Source organism: Hesperophylax consimilis, chromosome 18 (assembly GCF_061612785.1).
Source record: "Hesperophylax consimilis isolate HC1 chromosome 18, BYU_Hcon_1.0, whole genome shotgun sequence".
NCBI classification, from domain to species: Eukaryota; Metazoa; Arthropoda; class Insecta; order Trichoptera; family Limnephilidae; genus Hesperophylax; species Hesperophylax consimilis.
In genome coordinates, this window is record NC_142853.1 from 33,647,714 (window position 1) to 33,667,650 (window position 19,937).

At 33.1% G+C, this 19,937-nt stretch overlaps 1 protein-coding gene across 1 annotated transcript; it reads right to left on the reverse strand.

Moving 5' to 3' along the window:
* Positions 1-638: 638 nt before the first annotated feature.
* Positions 639-19,179, reverse strand: LOC149415696 (caspase-7-like). The gene is made up of 4 exons (XM_089642419.1): positions 19,095-19,179; positions 18,126-18,254; positions 1,663-1,859; positions 639-977 (listed from the first exon to the last, which is right to left on the reverse strand). Exons 1-4 carry the CDS (start codon positions 19,177-19,179, stop codon positions 639-641), a joined length of 750 nt encoding a protein of 249 aa, XP_089498545.1.
* Between the last annotated feature and the right edge of the window lie 758 nt (positions 19,180-19,937).

Genomic DNA, 19,937 nt, shown 5'->3' on the forward strand with positions numbered 1-19,937 from the left:
GAGATATCACCCCAGGGGCACTATATTGTAATAATCTACCTTTATATATAGATTTTTACTATCCTGATGAAGTTGTATATATAATCTAAATTTATTAGATACAGTAACAGTTGTAGGTAAAGAATTACCACCAGTTGGAGTAAAATTAACACCTTTTAATCAAACCGACTGCTTATCTCATCGCACAATTACCCTCCTTTTATTCATAAATACGGGGAATAGAACCAAAGATACTGACCATTAAATACTGTTCAAATTCTTAAATTTTGTTTTACTTGTATTTATGTAAATACAGATTTTATTTTTAAATAAATATATGTAGTTATATACGAATGTTTATGTAAATAAAAGAAACATGTGCATGCAATCATTACGAACTTATTTACTATTTTTCTTCTTTTCCTTTGTTAATTATTTTGTTTTTTTTGCCTCTTTAAGAGAAGGCTTGTTATAATTTACGAATAAATGTTACAAAATCTAACAAAAAAAATATTAATAAAAAATAAAGATAATCATTTTTCACGAAAATCTATAAGAGAGTCTTACTTTTTTAACTGATATCTTGTTATAAATTAAACAATGAATTTCTCAAAATGGTAAATGACATTGATAGAAACTACATTCATTTTAGAATAAGTTTACAGTGTACTCCAACAGTGTAGTGTAGGTCTTGAACGCTTTGTAATGAAAAGATGTTTGGTCAAAGTACTATAAATAACAGGCATCTGACGTGTGCCATGTTTTGAAACAAAGCAGTTCTGCACCTCTTGTAATAAGTCAGTCAGTAAGATGGATTCGTCAACCTTAATCGCATCGATTCTTTTACAAATTTCCTGAAAAAACCAAGAGCCCGATTTTGGATCTCGGGCTGCAGAATTTCCATAGAAAGTACTATGGAAGAGCAGCGTGTCATCAAATTCCAGCGGCATGTTGGGCTGCAGGTTAGACGAACCACTTTCCTTGGATTCGCGGCAAACCTTCAGGAATAAATCAAGTTATTCATAATATTTGTATCATTTTTAGAGAAGAATATTCGTTCAAAGCCCGCCTTGAGGTGTTTTGTACCCTTTGCTCTACTTTTAAGTTTTTTTTACATGTTTGCAATAATTTTCCTCAGGGTCTATGTCATCTTTGGAATTTGCTTGTGGTGGGTCCTTTTAAGGAAAGTAAGTTGAGTTGGTTATTCAATGACTGGTTATTGGGCGACAGTACCCATACCCGCCTCCCAAATTAGGGATGCACAATGTAAGAAGTATAAATATAATATATGACGTGGAAGTGAATCGTAAGAGAAGTCAAGGACATCCAATGAAGACATAGCATGATCGAGTAAATCATATACTTGAATATTGCAAACGATGGACTTTTTTAAAAAATAATTTAGACTATTTAGAGGATTAAATAGTTACCTTATATTAATAGTTTGTATTTCTTGGGCATCAACCATGTAACAATTTCTATACATTTTTGTTTAATTTTTCAATCTACATATGTAAATTAAATTTTGTGTAAATTAAATTTTCACACAACCGTGTCATTAACTAGCAATCTTATCTAGTTGATGACGCGGTTGTGTCAAAACCGGTAGTAAAATAAACATAATCTAAGTGAAAAAATGTACGTTGGAAAATAAAACTCAATAAAACGTAATTGAATTATTACCTGCATGAAAAATATTTTTGGTTTTCCGGAGAGATCTTCTCTCTCCATATCCTCGTTCGTTGAAATGAGTCCTCTTATTATGTCCGTTATACTGATCACTCCACTAGTTGTATTCACACTGTCGTTATTGCCATGAGTCATTATCGCAACAGCTGCACAAGTGTCGTTTTCGAAGTCACATGCCATAACCTTGCTTTCTGGAATTTTTTTCAAAGATGAGATTAGAAAAATGTTAAAGGTTTTTATTTAACATTAGTTCCAAACATTTAATTCACCTTAGGGAACGTTGTGTGGGGGGCCTTTTTACGAAAGAATGGAGAGGAAAAATTAATGAGGTCGGAATCTGGGGATCAGTAGGTCCAGGAGTGAGAATCTTACATTTTCTAACAATGTTTACACACCACAGAGTGGATTGAACTTGTAATGTTCATACAGAATCAAGATCGCGAACACTGTACCGTCGCTAAGCTAGAAGAAGGTTTTAAACGCGATGCGGGCTGTTAAAGTAAATTCAATATAGTGTATATCTACTTTACCGGATATAAATCGTAAGTAACATTCGAAATTAAAAAAAAATGAAATAGGAATAATCATTAATCGGTTGTTAATTTAGAAATTAAGTTTCTAAACAATGCAATAAAAGAGGGTATTTAGCCAAACCCTCGATATATTATTGTATCCTCAATTTAATAAGTACCGATCTTATTTTATTTTTATATCAAACCTGAAAACAATTCTTCGAATAAGAAAATAGGAAACACTTGAGTAAATGCGATGTTCACAAATGAGTCTACCATAAAAAAATCATAACTGCATTCATAACGCTAGAATGGTTTTCCTTGAGTTGCGTCTAAATGATTCCCCAAATCGATTTTTAAGTTGCGTTCAAAACACAAAACCTTAAGAGGAATTCTGCAGAAAATGTAATCACCACTCCGAACATAAGAACAGGTTCCTATGCGTCAGGAGATGATTGCGCAGTTGGACATTTAATACATCATTCGTTACAGAAAATTAGTTTTAACTTAAGATAGTCCCCAGCTTATTAGATTAAAACTACTCTTGGCACATGAAAATGGCTTCTAACGATCTAGTCTACAACTAGATTTTTTTAACTACGCTTCACACACGAGATTGGTTTTCTTCGAAATGCGTCTGCAGATGATTCCACAGCTGTATTTTTTATCTGTGAGTGAGTCCCCAGTTAAATTAACATAACACTTATAATATATTATTACTCATTTAATTTATTATTAGTACCTAAAGCAACAGAAATAGAAATTAAATTAAAAGGGGATATTGGATTGCTTATTTGTTTGTGTTTAAACTACTTTAGTAACGTGTGTGTAAAAGTAAGTACCTGCAGCGCCGCACCGAAAGTGCTCGTGAGCCGCAGCAAAGTGGCTTTTAGAGCCATATTTTATAGACATAGTAATCGACGACATCAAGCTGAAATTCATGGTAGATTCGGAAGCATCAAATGAAACAATTTATTTGAAAAATTTCTCTGAAGAGGAATTAGCGCAGAAAAAAATTGTTTACGTGGTTTTGACTATAAATTTATTAACACTTGCGTACCGATCAAAAGGAGCGATTTTTTAATGCTATATCTCAGTAATTTTTTACACCACATATTCAGTTGTCGAAATACATACAATTAAGCATACAAAATATCAATTTAAAATTTTGATAGCAAGTACTGCCCCAAAGCAGTTGAATTATTTAAAATCTGGTAAAAAATTGTCCCTTTATAAAACAGTTTTGTGTCGATATTAATACTTTAATTTTTACTTTTACATTTCATAATGAATAAAAATTGCGGCGCCTTATTTATATAATATTAAAAAAATGTGATAATATTTATTTTCCCGCGAAAATTTGACAAATTGCCGAGTCCACTTTGTAATGATCTGCCCTTTCTACTTCAAACTTTTCCTTCTCTTCTTTCTACGATACATTTTCCCAAAGTCCCGTAGGTAACTTTTCCATAAGGCTTTGGTTATATATATATCCGGGGTAGGAAGGTCCTCCCTGCCGTCTTTTCTTTATTACACACCCCTTCAAGTGTGTACATCCTAGTTTGTCTACGTGACGTACGACCTTGAACGTACTCATTTCACGTGACGGTTCAGTATAAAAAGGCTTCACCGAACGTTGTGTTGGGTTTTTGTTTCTCGGTTTAGAAACCTAGTTATTTATGTTTTGTGTGGTATCCCTTGGTTCTTTTGAGATAGAGTGAGTTGAATCCATTACCGCTGTTTTTCAAAACCATTTTATAAACCTTATCTTCTAAGTCGCCTGCTCACCCCCCCCTAGCTACTCGATTCTACCTATCGTAGGGTAATGTGAATATAATAAAGTGTTAGATTTTATATATGTGATATACATACGATAAATTTATGGTGTTAGTTGTCGGCGCCATCCATGTATATATTTTGGGAGGGGAAGGAGAGGAAAGGAAATGAATTTTTTTCAAGTTAAGATTGGCTCCTCCGCTTACCAAACAAAACTGATGGATGATAATTTGAGCAAGGCGATCGATATCTGCGTGTCTGGATATCACAACCGGCCGGGTCTCCCCTTGTTCCAAATCGGCAACCTTCACGCCAGAATAAAGAAAACCAGGTCTCATCACCAATTTCAGAATTGCCCCAATCTCAAACACCTCCAGGATAACCTACTTTACTGAGTGTAGAAGGGGAAAGCCATGACATCCCTTGTCACGAATCTAGTCGCGAAAGTGTGACACGTAAGGTCCTAAGTTACGTGCCACCTCCAGAAAACGTTGTAACTCCCACGCCGTCGGGGATTTACATCCCTTTCTAGGTCAATACATATATAACACACGACGATCTTGTCGACATTTTGCCCGCTTATTAACGATAGGTTGTGTGCCTACCCATTCAGCCAATTATCATGTGAGATATATGTAAGGTCTACTCGATATGCCAAATTTGGGATGAGGACTGTCTGTATTTTAATATTTGGTTCCAGTATTTATTTTATGAGGTTACTAGCATCCTCGTGTATTAGGTATGGGTAACTCCTACTGAATACCTATCCTCTCAGGTAAGGTATAAACGGATAATTGGTTTGATTTTTTGCATTTAATTTAAAAAGGCTGCCTACCTCTCGAAAGATACCTGTTGAGAAAAGTTGTTCGGTTGGTAGTTTTATTTCGGAGATTACCATCTCCCTCTTCCGACTTTAGATTTGTTTTTGTGCATCCCAATTCGTAACTTAGAAAGTCAAACAATAGATGAAAAGTATTAAATTAGAAAAGTCAAATAACAGAAGAAAAGTTTTCATTTTGTTCCGTCTGGTTGCATCCGAACGCTTTCAATTTGGGACGGCATACGCTAGCAAAACTTCCCCTTTGACTGACTGTACTCCGCGCCTCTCGGCCTATATATGAAAAGTCATTGGCCTGTCTCTCACTCACAGCTGATTGACAATCCGTCTAGGGTATTCCTTTTAATGATAACATTATTTGGGCGGCAGGTGTCGTAAACTTAGTTGTATCCGTCTTTTAAAGGGGGTCCTCTGGAATTTAATAAATAATATAAAAAACTCACCCAGTTAGGCACCTCTCATTCTCAGCGTGAAGCTTACCTGGTTACACTATATAGCTAAATCACTTTAATTTTCGACCTCCTCCCTACGCTTATAAAAGGGTAATTAAATATTCCTGTAAATAAAATTGTACCTCCCTAATCTGTTAGGATTCGAACCCACAGTTAATAATCTATTTGATTCTCTGGTTTTTCGGTCTCCGTGGATAGAATGCCATCTCGCCAAATCAATAACCTAGCCCGATTAAAACTTGCTGCCTTTATATACGGTCACTCTGTTTTAAAAACGCGATCATTATTATTATTATTTTCATGTTTTTAAGACAAGTAATTTAGTTTGAACTACACATTTAAATCAACACAACTTTATAACACAATCGCGATTGCACAACACCTGGCGCCCCTGAGGTGGGTTTTTACAAAACGGCGCTCTACAAATTATCCAATTATTATTATTGTCATTATTATTAATTGTTTTCCCACTGAGTCGAATCACTTTCACTTCACACAAACACCGGATCAATAATCTTTCACTTTAATTCAATATTCCGCAATATTCTCTAATACCATTTGAATTCAATAATTAACTGCAATTTCAAACAACACTTCTGATTTGTATCCCTTTCTCGGGGCTGTCAATCCACCCAAGTTCCAAACTCGACTGTCGCTCCGGTCTCTCCTTTCCCGTGGGAATCTGTTTACTCCAGGCCTGTCTGTCCATAAATCTCCTCATATTCTAAACAAAAAAATTTTTGGAGTATGTTTGTCTCGTTTATTTTATGTGAGTATCCAAACATCACAACTTTCTCGCGCCTCGATCGCGCACCGCGCATCTTTAGATCAACCGTCCACATCTCGCAGTACAGTTTCAAGTTTTACTAACGTTGATCTTCCAACTGACCAACATTATTTTGCTTCATCTACTCCTTCTTCTTATGTAATAAATCCAACAGACAGTGGACTATCTGTTGTATTCAGAACATTGGATCGATACAGTATTTCTGATCGTGCAGGTGCTGCCATCGTCTGCGCTACATTGCAAGATATTGGATTAGTGACAACAGATAATCTAACAAATGTGATCGATCGTAATAAGATTCGACGTGCTCGTGCCAAAACTAGGACCACACTGACTGCCATCAACCAGCCTCATTTTGATTTGTGCATTTGCATATCTTTTGACGGTCAAAGGATAAAACATTAATCATAGAGGATGGACGCAGAAAAGTTGTGATAGAAGAACATATCAGTCTTTTGAAAGAACCTGACTCACAATACATTGGCCACATAGGCGTTAAGTTCGGCGATGCTAAAACAATAGCTCACAAATTGTTTGCATATTTTGTGGAAAAATCCATTGATTTAGCGTGCATCGTGGCTATCGGATTTGACGGAACAGAAGTTAATACTGGAACTAAGTCTGGCATTATTCGACTTGTTGAAGGAAAGCTCCATCGTCCACTTCAGTGGTTGGTCTGTCAGTTACAGGCTAATGAGTTAAGTTTGAGACACCTTTTCGAATACCTTGATGGAACGACAACAGGTCCTAGAAGCTTTAGTGGCCAACTAGAAAAGTTACTCAAGAACTGTGAACATCTTTCTGTGATAGAATTTCAAGCAATAGAATGCAACTTACCTTTGAACCTTACTTATGAAATTACAAAATCCCGTGACAACCTTAGCACAGACCAGCGTTATTTATTGGAAATGTGCCGAGCAATCGCGGAAGGACAATGTAATGAAAACTTAACGAAAAGAAACCTGGGTAAAATCTGTCATTCGCGTTGGTTAACAACAGCCAATACTATTCTCCGACTTTATACATCAACCAAGAATCCGACAGAAATCAGGTGATATTGACTGAATTTGTGCTAAGAGTGTATGCTCCGATGTGGTTTAAAATAAAAACACAGCCTTCGAGACAACCAAGAGCAGACTTCAACCGGCGAGACACCTCCACGAAACCATAAAATTGTCTCGTTACCTTCCAGAGCATTTGAAAAAGGTGGCAGATCCCGTAATTCAACGCAACGGGTATTTTGGCCAAGCGAAAATATACTTATTAGTATGTTAAACGACGAACGAAGACAGATTAGAGAGTTGGCTCTGAGACGGATTCTAAGTATCCGAGAATTTACGTTGCGGTTCTCTCCAATAAGAGTATTTTAGCTACCTACTGTTAATTTCAACGCAGCAGACTATATTGACTTGATCTACTGGGAAAAAAAATCAGAAGCACCTCTTACAAAACTGATATCTAGCTAGACAATAATTGATGTCATTGCAGACCACGAAATTATCGAATGCAACATTTTGTGAAAGTTCCGATTTATGCCCTGTCACACGCAAGCCACGGAAAGATGCATCAAAGTGGTAACGGCATCATGTTCTGCTGTTTGCGGCCCTGAAAGACTGAAGGGTGGATACAAAACAAGCTAGAATCTTGTCGTATAATGCCAGTATTGAATTCGAGGAAGGACTATAAAATACAATGATTTTTTTTAAATATTTTAACTACTTTTATTGAGCAAAGATTAAACCCTTCTTTTTCTAGTTTCACGCTATTTAAAAAAAAATTAAATTGACTTGGGGCAGTACTTGCACTCGAAATATCTTAATGCTCTCATAATGACTTTTAAAGGTATCCCCATAGAGCATCCATTCCACACCCCGCTACTAAGAAAAACATAAAAACAAAAAATCGATCCACCCTACTATATAACCGGTATATATAAATATCTATTTTATTTATATATTTTTTTATTTAATTATAATTATTTTTACAAATTATTGGTATTTTCCATATCTTCTTCATCTGACAGAGAAAAAAAAGATTAAAAAAAAGAAGTGTAAAAAAAGTGCAGTGGCTCTGGTACCCACTGTAACATCTTTTGTAGGACTACAAAATTTGGTGTATTTAATGCGATTGGAATTGTATTTACCTGGGGCAATACCTCCGGGGTGCTCAAAACGGTTCCATGATAAATCGACAATTCAACACATCTTTAAAAAGTGATATAAAGTCATTAGAAACGATGAAAAAAATAAATTAAACCTAACCTAACCCACTTAACCCAGTTAATTTTGTTCTTCACTTTACCATCACTTTTCATGACTTTATATAACTTTTTAAAAATGGGAAATTATCATGAATTATCATTTTGATGATTTATCCGGTCACCGCTCAAAACACCGCTCCTTTTTCTTCTAATATAATAATATTTAAATTCAGTTTCCTGAAAACCATTTTTATACAGTAGCATCTCCGACACATTTACAGCGCCCTTGAGGTGATTTTTCACAAAAACGGCGCTCTACAAATTATCCAATTATTATTATTATTATTATTTACGTCAGCTCGTAGCCATAATACCGTTGATATTAGGAAACCCTCACCATTCATATTCTTCTTTCGATATACAAAAGGTGATTGTGAACCAGTGTCAATGGAAATTTAAATATTTGAAATTTTCTAAGTTCACTGAGTGTACAATGTACTGATTATTAGTTTTGCAATATCTGATGAATTGTTCCCGTTAATTTTTTTTGTCGTGCGGTAAAATATTTGGAATTGGGTAGTTTTTTTTTGCCCTTTCAATCGCTGAATGGACAGAGTCTACTTCCAGGTAATAAAAATTTAAGATGAATGATCTTGAGGTTTTTAATTTTTTATAAAACCTGCCATACGTAGGATATGGCTATTGTTATATTTCTATTTTGACCTGCACAGTTGTCAGACCATACGGTTATTTCTTCAACATTATTCCCCATATCGCTGTATATCCACTTTAAGAGGCAAGAAGCTACTTCATTTAGCACCTGTTTTCCATCCCTATATAGTCCATTCAGTAGTATAATGATGAGGTAAGGTAAATGTAAGTAAATAAATAAATAAGTGACATGGTCAGGTCTTCAATAATAATATCACCACCTATGTTTCCATCAGTCTCTTCAGAACAATTCTGTTTCTTGAGCCTCGTCATACATTCATACACGGAAATACTCTTTTTCATCATTATTTATTGCAGGAATGCAATAAATAATGATGAGAGCACTGGGATTGTTCTGTTTAGTTCCACAGAAAACATAAAAATTAGAGGCAGAAGGACGCAAAATGGACTTGAGTCTACATTCGAATGTTTACTTCCATGGAAAGCGTAGTAATGTTAGAGGCAGAAAGATGTAAGTCCAATGTTCATCTTTATGCTTCTACGGTGTGGATGTGCTAATGGTTCTTGCATCCTTATAATATTTTTGAAAATACCATAAATATTCAAGATAGGGCTTGCATCTTTCTGCCACTAATGAACATGATAATTTACTTCATGTCTTCATCAAAAACTCATTTCTTCAAATTTTGGACTTGCATCCGTATGCTTCTCGGGTACAGATATATCGCATTTATTTTGAGATATTAAATAATTTACAACAAATTCAGGAATTGTACCCTTCCCGCATCCTACTTGAGCTTAGTAACATCGCCTGGCGTTTCCCCGTTTCTATCCCTAACATCCGCTAGCATCTGCCAAATACTGCACATGGCGAGATCCCGCGAGCTATGAACTCGACAGTAAAAGTTGTATTTTAATAGTTAGTTATTTTAATAGACAATAGTAACGGTAGCAACTAATTTCAAAGTTTAATAAGAAATAATGGAAAGGACTAATTTTCGGATGATACACTTCTCATTTCGTATGTCCATTTGCTATATTTTGGCATATATGCACAAGTTGTAAATATGGTTGGCGATTTTTTTGTTGTTGGTAAAAATTATTATAAATAAATATTTCTCACAAACCAGAGAAAGGTTTATAATATAATTGAACGAAGGAACTGAACATGCCGTAGATTTTGACGTGCGGACCATTATTTAAAATGCCAGTAAGTCCCAATCCATGGGAATTATTATTGTTTCATTAATATTATATTTTAATCTGTTATTTCGAATATTATGCAATACTTAGATATTAATGAAGGTATTAAATTTGATCTAATAATTTATGATTTGATATATTATATTTACATTTAGGGTTCATTTTCGTTTGTAGGTACATATGACGGGCGTAAAATTAATAATAAAAAACGTGTAGATTTTAGAAAAAACTCCAGGTGGTATTTAAGAATTGGCATTGGTACAGCGGTAAATAATATTTATCCAAACTTAACATTCACTTCACAAAAAATTGTCTTTGTTGAAAAAAATATCAATCATGACCTAAAATATACTTTTGGAAAGATTGGAGCTAGTAATATTGTGGTACTCTTTCAAAATACAAAACGCTCAAACGTCCCATAATGTTATGTACCTACACTAATGCAGGCCATTCCATTTCATTTTAATAACATGACCACTTATATTTTTATGAAATATTATTTCATAAACTCAAGTAGGCTCAGGTAGGCTAATTTCGATAGGGTAGTAAATTAATTATGATTCTTGACAGGCAACACAGAGATGAGCGGTCGGTAGAAAGGGGGGCCGTTTCCGCACTCTTGTTATAGATCCGGCGGGACCCCGGTTCGATAACGACTGTCGCAGACTTGATTAATTTAAAAACCGGATTACGGAATGTAATTGTATACCTTACATGCTTATGTTTTCTTTTCATATTCTTTATATGCTTATGTTTTATAGTCTTTATAAGCTCATGTTTTACCTACTTAATATGGTTATACTAACTTATATCTCTTACGTACTTTATTTGCTTATGTTTTCGTTTCTTATTCTTTATATACTTATGTTTTATAATCTTTATAAGCTCATGTTTTACTTTCTTAATATGATTATATTAACTTATATCTCTTGTATACTTTATATGCTTATGTTTTCGTTTCATATTCATTATATGTTTATGTTTTATAATCTTTATAAGCTCATGTTTTACTTTCTTAATATGATTATACTTCACATTCTTTACATCCTTAGGTCTTATATTTTCAACAATTATATTTACACTTTATATACCTATTCTTATGCCATATATATTGTATATGCTTATGTTAAATATTGGCACCAACTAAACACTTATATCTCTCGTATATCTTACATGCTAAAGCTTACGTTTTACATTTTTTATATGCTTATGTTTTATCTTCATTATAACATTATGTCTTATATTATTTATATACCTAAATTCTACATACGTTTCATGCTTATGTTATATGTTATTTATAAGCTTATGTTATATATTCGCAACTACTCTTATATAAGACACACGTTTTCAAATTCTGATGAATAATATTATCACGGATGAACTAGATAGCACTTATAATATAACAGAAAAAGTATGTAATAATGTTGACGAATGTAACCTCGTTTTCAAAAATATGACAAACTCATTAGTAATTATGCACTTAAATATTAGGAGCATTTACAAAAACATGAATGAATTATTATGCACCCTTAGTCTTTTAAAAACTGAACTCGACTGTATTGTTTTGACAGAGGCACACCTTAATACAGTAAATATAGATAATATACCACAATTACCGAACTTTACTTGTATTTCGACGAAAACACACATTAACAAGAATAGTGGCATAGTTATTTACGTTAACCAAAAACACCAAGATATATCTTATAAAGAAATAAACATGACCCTCACGAACTGTGTAGCATTACAATTTAAAGTAAATAATCAGATTTATCAAGTTATTGCTGTTTACCGAACCCACGGATCAAAAACTCAACAATTTATAGAGAACCTCAAAGATGTAATAAACAAAACAAAATGTCAAAATACTATAGTGACGGGTGACTTCAATATAAATATAGGTCTAAATTCAAACAGCGTCGAAAAAAATGATTTACTTAATACGATGGCTGAGCTTAACTTCATTTCATGTATAAACGATTACACTAGAATTGTGCCCCTACAAAACCCATCATGTATTGATCATATCTGGACTAAGGCTGACACAACTACACAATTAACACCTGTCATTTGGAAAACAAACATTACCGATCACTACACGTGTTTTTTAATTCTTCATTTAAAAAAAAATATGTCCTTTTCCAAAACTGCATTAAAACAGTATAACATAAAAACCTTAAACATACAACTTCTTGAACAAAAATTGAAATCGGAAAAATGGGAAGAAACATTAAACACCGAAGATGCCGAAAAATCTTCAATTATATTCGAAAAAACACTTCGCGAACACATAATAAATGCAACTATACATAAAAACGTTAAACCTAAATCAAAACATAGAAAAATTAAGCCCTGGATCACCCATGGAATAGTTACCTCAATTAGGAATAAAGAAAAACTATTTTATCAAACCCGAAAACAACCTAATGACTTAACTTTATTACAATTATATAAAAAATACAGAAACAATCTTACAAATTTAATTAAAAAAACAAAAGAAAATTACTTCAAGGTAAAAATTGAAGATAGTGGTAAAGATAACAAAAAAGTCTGGGCTACAATTAACAACATTATCGGCAACGGTAATAAAAATAAACAAATAAATAAAATAACTTATGACAACGAAACAATAGACTCAATAAAAGAACCAACTAAAATTGCAAATATTTTCAACAACTACTTCGCTAAAGTCGGAGAGAAACTTGCCAAAAAAATCGACTCGTTCCAACCTAAAAATACTACCAATACATCCACACAAACTTGCCAAAATATTTTTGAAAAATTTGAAAAATGCACCCAAATAGAAATAGAAAAAATTATAATGAACCTACGAGTGTCCGCGAGCCCTGGTTTTGATAATATCACAGTAAATATATTAAAACAAATGAGACAATTAATATCCAAACCAATTGCACATATCATTAATAACAGCATACAGCAAGGAATTTACCCAAAAGTATATAAAAATACAATAATAACCCCGATCTTCAAATCAGGAATTACATCTGACGTCTCGAACTACCGTCCCATATCTATTGTATCTAACGTAGCAAAAATATTTGAAAAAGTCGTAAAGTCACAATTAACTAAACATATCACTTCAAATAAAATCATTAATGATAACCAATTCGGCTTCAGAGAAAATTTAGGTACGCAAGATGCAATCGCAAAAATAACCTCTATAATATATAATGCTCTTGACTCGGGAAATAAATGTTTAAGTATATTCATCGATCTAAGAAAAGCTTTTGACAGTATAAGCCACAAGAAGCTAATAAAAAAATTAGAAAATATTGGAATTCAAGGAACAGTTAAAGAATGGTTTAAAAGTTATCTTCATAAAAGACACCAACACGTAAAAATTAACAATATATTGAGTGAACCCACCTATTCCGAATTTGGAATTCCTCAAGGGACAGTTCTAGGCCCAATATTGTTTATCATTTACGTGAATGAAATGCTTACAGTACCAAAAAATGGAAAAATCATATCTTTCGCCGACGACACAGTTTTAATCATAGAAAAAAAAACTTGGGAAGAAGCCTATCAAACTGCGAACGTAGAAATAAACAACTTAAAACAATGGTTGGATGACAATTACCTCTCCTTAAACTCTGACAAAACCTATTTCATGACTTTCACATTATCAGACAAAATACACCCAACAATAAATTCCAATATAACTATCCATAACTCTTGTAATAATTATACTGACAACTGCTATTCACCTAAATGCTCAAAAATCTCAAAAAAAAGTAATATTAAATATTTAGGCATAATTATAGACCAACATATTAAATGGACTGAACATATTGCGCAAACTGTAAATAGAATACGTAAACTTTATTACGTATTCCTCAAACTAAGAAATATATTACATAAATCTTTGCTACTAAAGGTTTACTATGCATTAGCCCAATCAGTTCTGCAATACGGAATAATAGGATGGGGAGGAGCGTATAAAACCAACTTAACCCCACTTGAAATAGTACATAGAAGACTCATCAAAATTATTCTTAAGAAACAATTAGACTATTCAACCCAAAAATTATTCGATGAATTCAAAGTATTAACAATAAATAAAATTTATCAAAAAAACGCATTACTACAAATCCATAAAGACAAACTAACAATAAAGTCATTTAGCACCAGACCGAGAACCTTAGGACAAATAATAATCCCTAAACTTAATACTACAACAGCCCAACATCATTACACATACTCAGCAATAAAATGCTTTAACGAACTCCCTATAGAAATACAATCCGAGAGGAATTATGAAATTTTTAAACAAAAACTCAAAAAACATTTTACTATTAAATAATTTTTAAGTATGTGTTACGATGTGCCAACCAAAATGTGTCCATTATGTACAAAATAAATGCCATCTTATAATTTTCATTATGTATAAAAATAATTTTTCATTATGTACAAAAAAAAAAACAATTGCTACTTATATTTTTATTATATATAAAAAAGTAATTCTTCATGCATCCAAATTGTAACAACTGATAAGTATGTATAGTACTGTCAATTTGATAGTGCTCCCTCCCTAAACACGAGAATTTCTCAATTAGGGAGGTATTGTTACCACTAATATTATATATTATATATATTGTTTAATTATGTATTATATGTATATTGGTTAATAAATAAAAAAAAAAAAAAATTACAGTCAATCGTGAATCGATAGATTTTTACCCTGATGGGTTTGTTATTTTAAATATCCAACATGATATTGGAGTTATCGAGAAAGTGCGTGATTCACATTTTAAAGCCATAACGGCGACATTTTGATCAGCATGTCGGTAGATCGAAATTGATAATTAATCGGAGCCATCTCTGGGTTGACCGTAGTCGCGGATATAAATTCATCATCCTGGGCCTTGTACAGGCATGTTATTAATATTCTGGGCCGAGCCTTAGTTAATCTCGCCGAGCAAATCTTTGGGCGGATGTCGATTGGTGCCTAACACACGAGAGGGCCAGCGCGCAGCAGCAAAATATCCCAAAGGAGGGATGAGAGGCAGCCAACTTGCATCGGATCGCATGGATGCATTCCTCACCGTCATGGATTTCCCATCTTCAAGAATACCTAGCCAAGTTTAGATAGTCAGAGTAGCTCATAACACGGTCGATCTCGGGTGAGTGTCTTAATTAAAATATTGGTATGATCAGACATTTAAATATATAATCAGTGTGCAATTTAAACAATTAAACTGTTTTATTTAACCATCACATCACCCTGAGACACAATAGCATGACAGCGGTGCCCACCGCCCGAGAGGCAAGTTTCATGATCCGAAAGGAGCTGGCGACGCGTCGGATAGACATAGCATGATAGGAATATCATACTTTGGCGCTCTATTCATTAGAAAAGTTTGTCCGACGTGTCATTAACTCTAAACCCACATAATAATATTAAATTAGCGTTTTTAAGTTTATAACATTAAATGAAACTTAGAGTGAAATAACACTAAACTGCGCTATATAAATGCTATGTTATTATTATTATTCCATATCGTGGTACTAAGAATCGGACACCAAAAGTTTTCAAATAAAATTTATTTGGAGTAAAAAACGTATGGGGAACATAGTAATTAAGAATAATAAGAAAATAATATATTAATATTAATGAAATAATAAATATACGGGGACTTTGTTATGGGTAGCTCAGTAGCAAGATTCTACAGTCCAGATTGCAGCATGTGTAACATTATGGGTTAAAATATTATTTTTTATTTATTTCTTGTTTTTGAAAAACAATTTTATTTAACTGATAAATGCCATACACGTAAAATAAATTATTAAAATATTTGCAATAAAAGATTATTTACAATAAATCACGTAATTTTAGGTTCCAAAAGAAAGAACGCAGGTCTGCCGACTGGGCGGCGACCGACGATTGTTTGAAAAGGACTTATGTAAATCCGAATGTTAGAGAGAGCGCGCTAATATTCAAAACCATTGGAATGAACAGACTTACGCGACTGCTGTGAAAATATTTAATAAAACACTAATAAATAATAGGATTTATCAAACGAAATAGTAAAAATTTTCAGAATCCCAAATCAAAAATAACGCTGTACAACTCCTTCACCCGCAACGTGTTGGAGTACGCAAGTTCTATATGGAGTCCAACCTACAAAGTTCATATTCAGCGAATAGAGCGGGTTCAAAAACATTTTATGTACCACCTAGCGTATTGTGATAAGCGAGCTCGATCACTTCCTCATTACACCGATAGACTAAATTTCTACAATGTACGCACCCTTGAACAGAGAAGACTAAATATTGATTTAAATTTTCTTTTCAAAATTGTTAATGCTCTAATAAACTGCCCTTTTTTACTCTATCAACTTATGTTCAACGTTCCTAGAATTGGTTGCCGACTTATACATTATATTCCGTTATATATTAAAAAATATAAAACTAAGCTGGGGTATGACTCACCTTTACCGAGAATGTGTCGTTATTTTAACGAGACATATAAAAGTCATCCCATTGATTTGTCAATGTCATCATTGGCCACCTTCAAATCAAACATAAACAAGACTTAAAGCTACCTATCGTATTGATCTAAAAAATAATTACTGTTGCTGTTATGAAATGTATATGTAAGTGTATGTATGTGTGTATACATGTATGCATGTAGGTGCATACATGTACATTAGTCTTTACTTACAGTGTTGTGTTCATCAAAGTTGTGTTTGTCTGTAATTAGTGATAGTATCAACCAAGTTTAATTAATGTAATTGTATTTCGAGAGCTTTGATATGAATCACTGTTGACAAAACTAAGAAAAAAAAAATTAAATAAAATAAAACACGACTCGTTTGAAATACAGCAAAAATCTAACGAAAAATGCTTTAGTTGTATTTAAAGATGCACTGTGAATTTTTTCATGCGTATAACATATTAAATAACAGAAAAAAACGTGTTTTTAATATTTTTTGGAGCTTACTTTGCAATTTTTTCTATCGATGGAATTTTATATAGAACACCTTTTCGCAAAAAAAATGTTTAGATATTATCTTCAAAAATATCATATATATTTTTTGGAACTTAAATAACTTAACTAAAAGATTAACTTGCTATTAATCGGTAGAAATTGGGTATGTGGGATTTGAAGGTACTAGGTACCTTCATGCGCGAGGTACTTCACTTCACTATATACACTTCAATAATAAATATTACAATTTAACGTATGTGATGGTACGCAATGCCAATTTTTGATTTTCGGAATGGATTTTACGGAGTTGTTTGGTGTTAGAATTTTAGGAATTTTTCTTAGATTTTATTTATTTTTTATAATATTGATTACATTTTATGCATTTGACTGTCCAACTAGGAAGGATTCCCGTTTTAGGACAGTCAAAGAGATTAGATTAGATTGGTGAATTGTTTTAATAAAAATATGTTGAAAGGACGGTTATTAGAGAAACACTTAATGCAATGGTTCGATCACTAGTTACTCCGACATATTATTGCGAAACAACCACCATATTATTAAAGCTTGACAAATTTGGAAGATTTCAAACACGGATTACCCTCCTCTAACTCAGGGGTGGGTGGGAAATTCTTAAGGTCCCCGGGTAAGGTTGTTTGCAAACTGAAACAATTGAATAGATAATATGAAGACTAGAGGTCAATGGATCAGGGAGGTGAAGATTCCGCATAGAGAAGAGATTAAATCTTAAGGATGTGGGATTAACTTTTCAGCTTATTTTAATTTATTTGATGTTGCCCATCGGCAACTATCGGCCGGAACGAAACAAACAAATTTACAGACAGACGAAAATGCAAAACACTCTTTATAGTCCACGTTAAAACGGGAAATTGCTACACTCAGTCAATTATTAATTTTAATTGTAACGCCATTTGAATATGGAGTCAGGAATCACTCGGAGGTCATGGAAGGGTGCTTGTGATGAAATGAGTTTATGGAACAACAGCGCCACCTCAGATTTTGGTGGAGAAGTTACCTCTGTAGGTGATTTTCGCGGAATTAACTTACCTCTCTTCAGAGTTCTTCGTAGGACGTCTGCTGTTAGATCATGATGGACTTCAACTTTGAAACCAATATCTGGAAAGATTCTTTCAATAGCTGCAACATCGTGCTCTGTTCCCTTTCTAGTTATTTTCTCTAGAATAAGATAAAAAAATAATTAAATGTACAATAAATTCAACATATATAGGTATATGATATCAATGCAAGATATAATAGAAAAAAATTTAATTAGTCCATATTTGTATGTGTTAAATTTTAACAACTTCTACTGTCTAATAATTATTTTACAATAGTAATTATTTTTTCGCGTGCCAATTGATTCGCCTTCCGAAGACATTATCAAATTGTGGTGAAACCAATGATGGACGTTTTTTAAATGTTTAATGTATTATTTAACAAAAATTTCACATTATATTACTTGCAAGATACATGGGATGAACTACCGTAATAAATCTAGGCTTGTATGTGTGGGTGGAGGATGTGTTATTTTGTTCTTGTTTATTTATGAATACCTATGTCAAAATATTCAAATATTGAATAGGCTGACTTAGCACATTTTGTAGAGCACCTGACCGGCAATGTATTATTTCAATGTAGGTATATAGGTGTTTCGGGTAAATAATTATTGATTAAAAATAAAATGTTATCAAAGTATTAACTTTATATTTTCGGTGTGATTTTTAGGATGAATATTTAATGTTGTTTATATTTCCGATACTTTTGGGTAGTAGATATTTAAAGTCAGATTGCCCCATTGTTTTATAACATTTTGGAGCTGGGGGGAAATGGCGTTTGTATGAGTTTTCTATTTTTAAATGTTTATTTTACATAAGCTCTACATAAGAGACTCAGAGGAAAAAATCCTACAGGGCCTATGTCATCTCTGGGAATGTTGTTTGGGGGGATCTTTTTAGGGAAAGTGTAAAACGAAAGTCGTAATTGAATATTTGCAACCGAAAAATCAGAAAAAGATACGGTCCCCTCTAGGACTAGAACCCAAAACCTTGCCGGGGCACTTCTCTACCAACTGAGCTAACCCGAACCTATTTCCTTTGGTCATATTTAACTGTTCATTCTTCGAATAAGAACTACCAACATTTTCTTTATTTAAAGAAAGAACTTTTGGTTTAAAATTTTCTGTTAAGTTTGTCTTCAATAATTATTAATTAAAATTTTAGGTGTTACTCATTAAGTTATTACAAGAATGAATAAATAATTATTTTTAGTTCAGTACTTACGCGATTTTAAATTATGGGATGTGTGATTGTAGTTAAATACAATAAGTTTTCCAAATAAATATTTTTCTTCGTAACGGGATGAACTTATCTTCGGGTTGATAAAAGTACTAGGACTTATTAAAGTGCTAGTTACTTCAGGCAGTATATTATTCCACGGTTCTTCGTGCTGAGGAATTATACTAGCTTTTAGCTGACCAAGGACTTCAACCATAAGATCGAATAAGGATTTGCTTCCAATATTCTCAAATAATTCGCAAAACACTTTTAAGAAAAAAGATCCATTTTCTCTTGTATTGGGTTCAAATGAACTCTTAATGATGAAAAAATTTGCCTCAATAGGATTACGGGCATAAAATGGTATAGCATCCTTCTCTAACCCACCGGTTGCTCCAGGAATCTTTGTTGCTTGCGATGCCTGAAATAATAAAGTACCTATTTTAATTGTATTCATCGGCCTTAAGGATCAGCACTCAAAAGCCTCGAAAATGTTGTGATAGTAATAACAATTTCGCGAGTAATGCAGTACTTAAATGTTAAAGTCGGGTAACTAATGTAAAGAAGAGGGATTCAAATTTAAGTA